At 77.9% G+C, this 412-nt stretch overlaps 1 protein-coding gene across 1 annotated transcript in view; it reads right to left on the reverse strand.

Annotated features, from left to right (window-relative positions):
- Positions 1-307, reverse strand: part of MEA1 (male-enhanced antigen 1) — a 1,095-nt gene extending 788 nt beyond the window's left edge. Inside the window, exon 1 of the mRNA XM_010577818.1 lies at positions 42-307. Within this exon, the coding sequence (XP_010576120.1) occupies positions 42-302 (261 nt within the window). The 5' untranslated portion in view covers positions 303-307. The remainder of the gene's footprint in view (positions 1-41) is intronic.
- Positions 308-412: the final 105 nt, after the last annotated feature.

The raw sequence follows: 412 nt of genomic DNA on the forward strand, positions 1-412 counted from the left end.
CCCCAACCCGGCCCGGTCCGGCGGGAGGCCCTTGGCGGTCCCTGCAGCCGCTCCTGCAGGCCGGGGCCCTCCTCAGCGCAGCCCGCCGGGGCGGCGGGGGGGCCCGCCTCACCGGGGCCCTGCTCCGGCTCTTGGCTCAGCGGCTGGTACAAATACCCGCCGCCGCCTTCCTCCTCCTCCTCCTCCTCTTCTTCCTCTTCTTCCTCGTCACCGCTCCAGCCCGCCGCACCATCGGGGGCCTCCGGCGGCCCCGGTTCCTCGGGACACACCCGCTCCGGCCCCATGCTCCGCGCCACCGCCATCCACCGGGCGCGGTGCCGGGGTGGGAGGCCCCGCCGCCGCCGCCACCCGGAAGCGCCGCCGCTGCCGCGGGGCACTGTGGGTATTGTAGTCCCGGGGCGGGCTCCCCCCC

This window comes from Haliaeetus leucocephalus, unplaced genomic scaffold, assembly GCF_000737465.1.
Source record: "Haliaeetus leucocephalus isolate CR32 unplaced genomic scaffold, Haliaeetus_leucocephalus-4.0 Scaffold577, whole genome shotgun sequence".
NCBI classification, from domain to species: Eukaryota; Metazoa; Chordata; class Aves; order Accipitriformes; family Accipitridae; genus Haliaeetus; species Haliaeetus leucocephalus.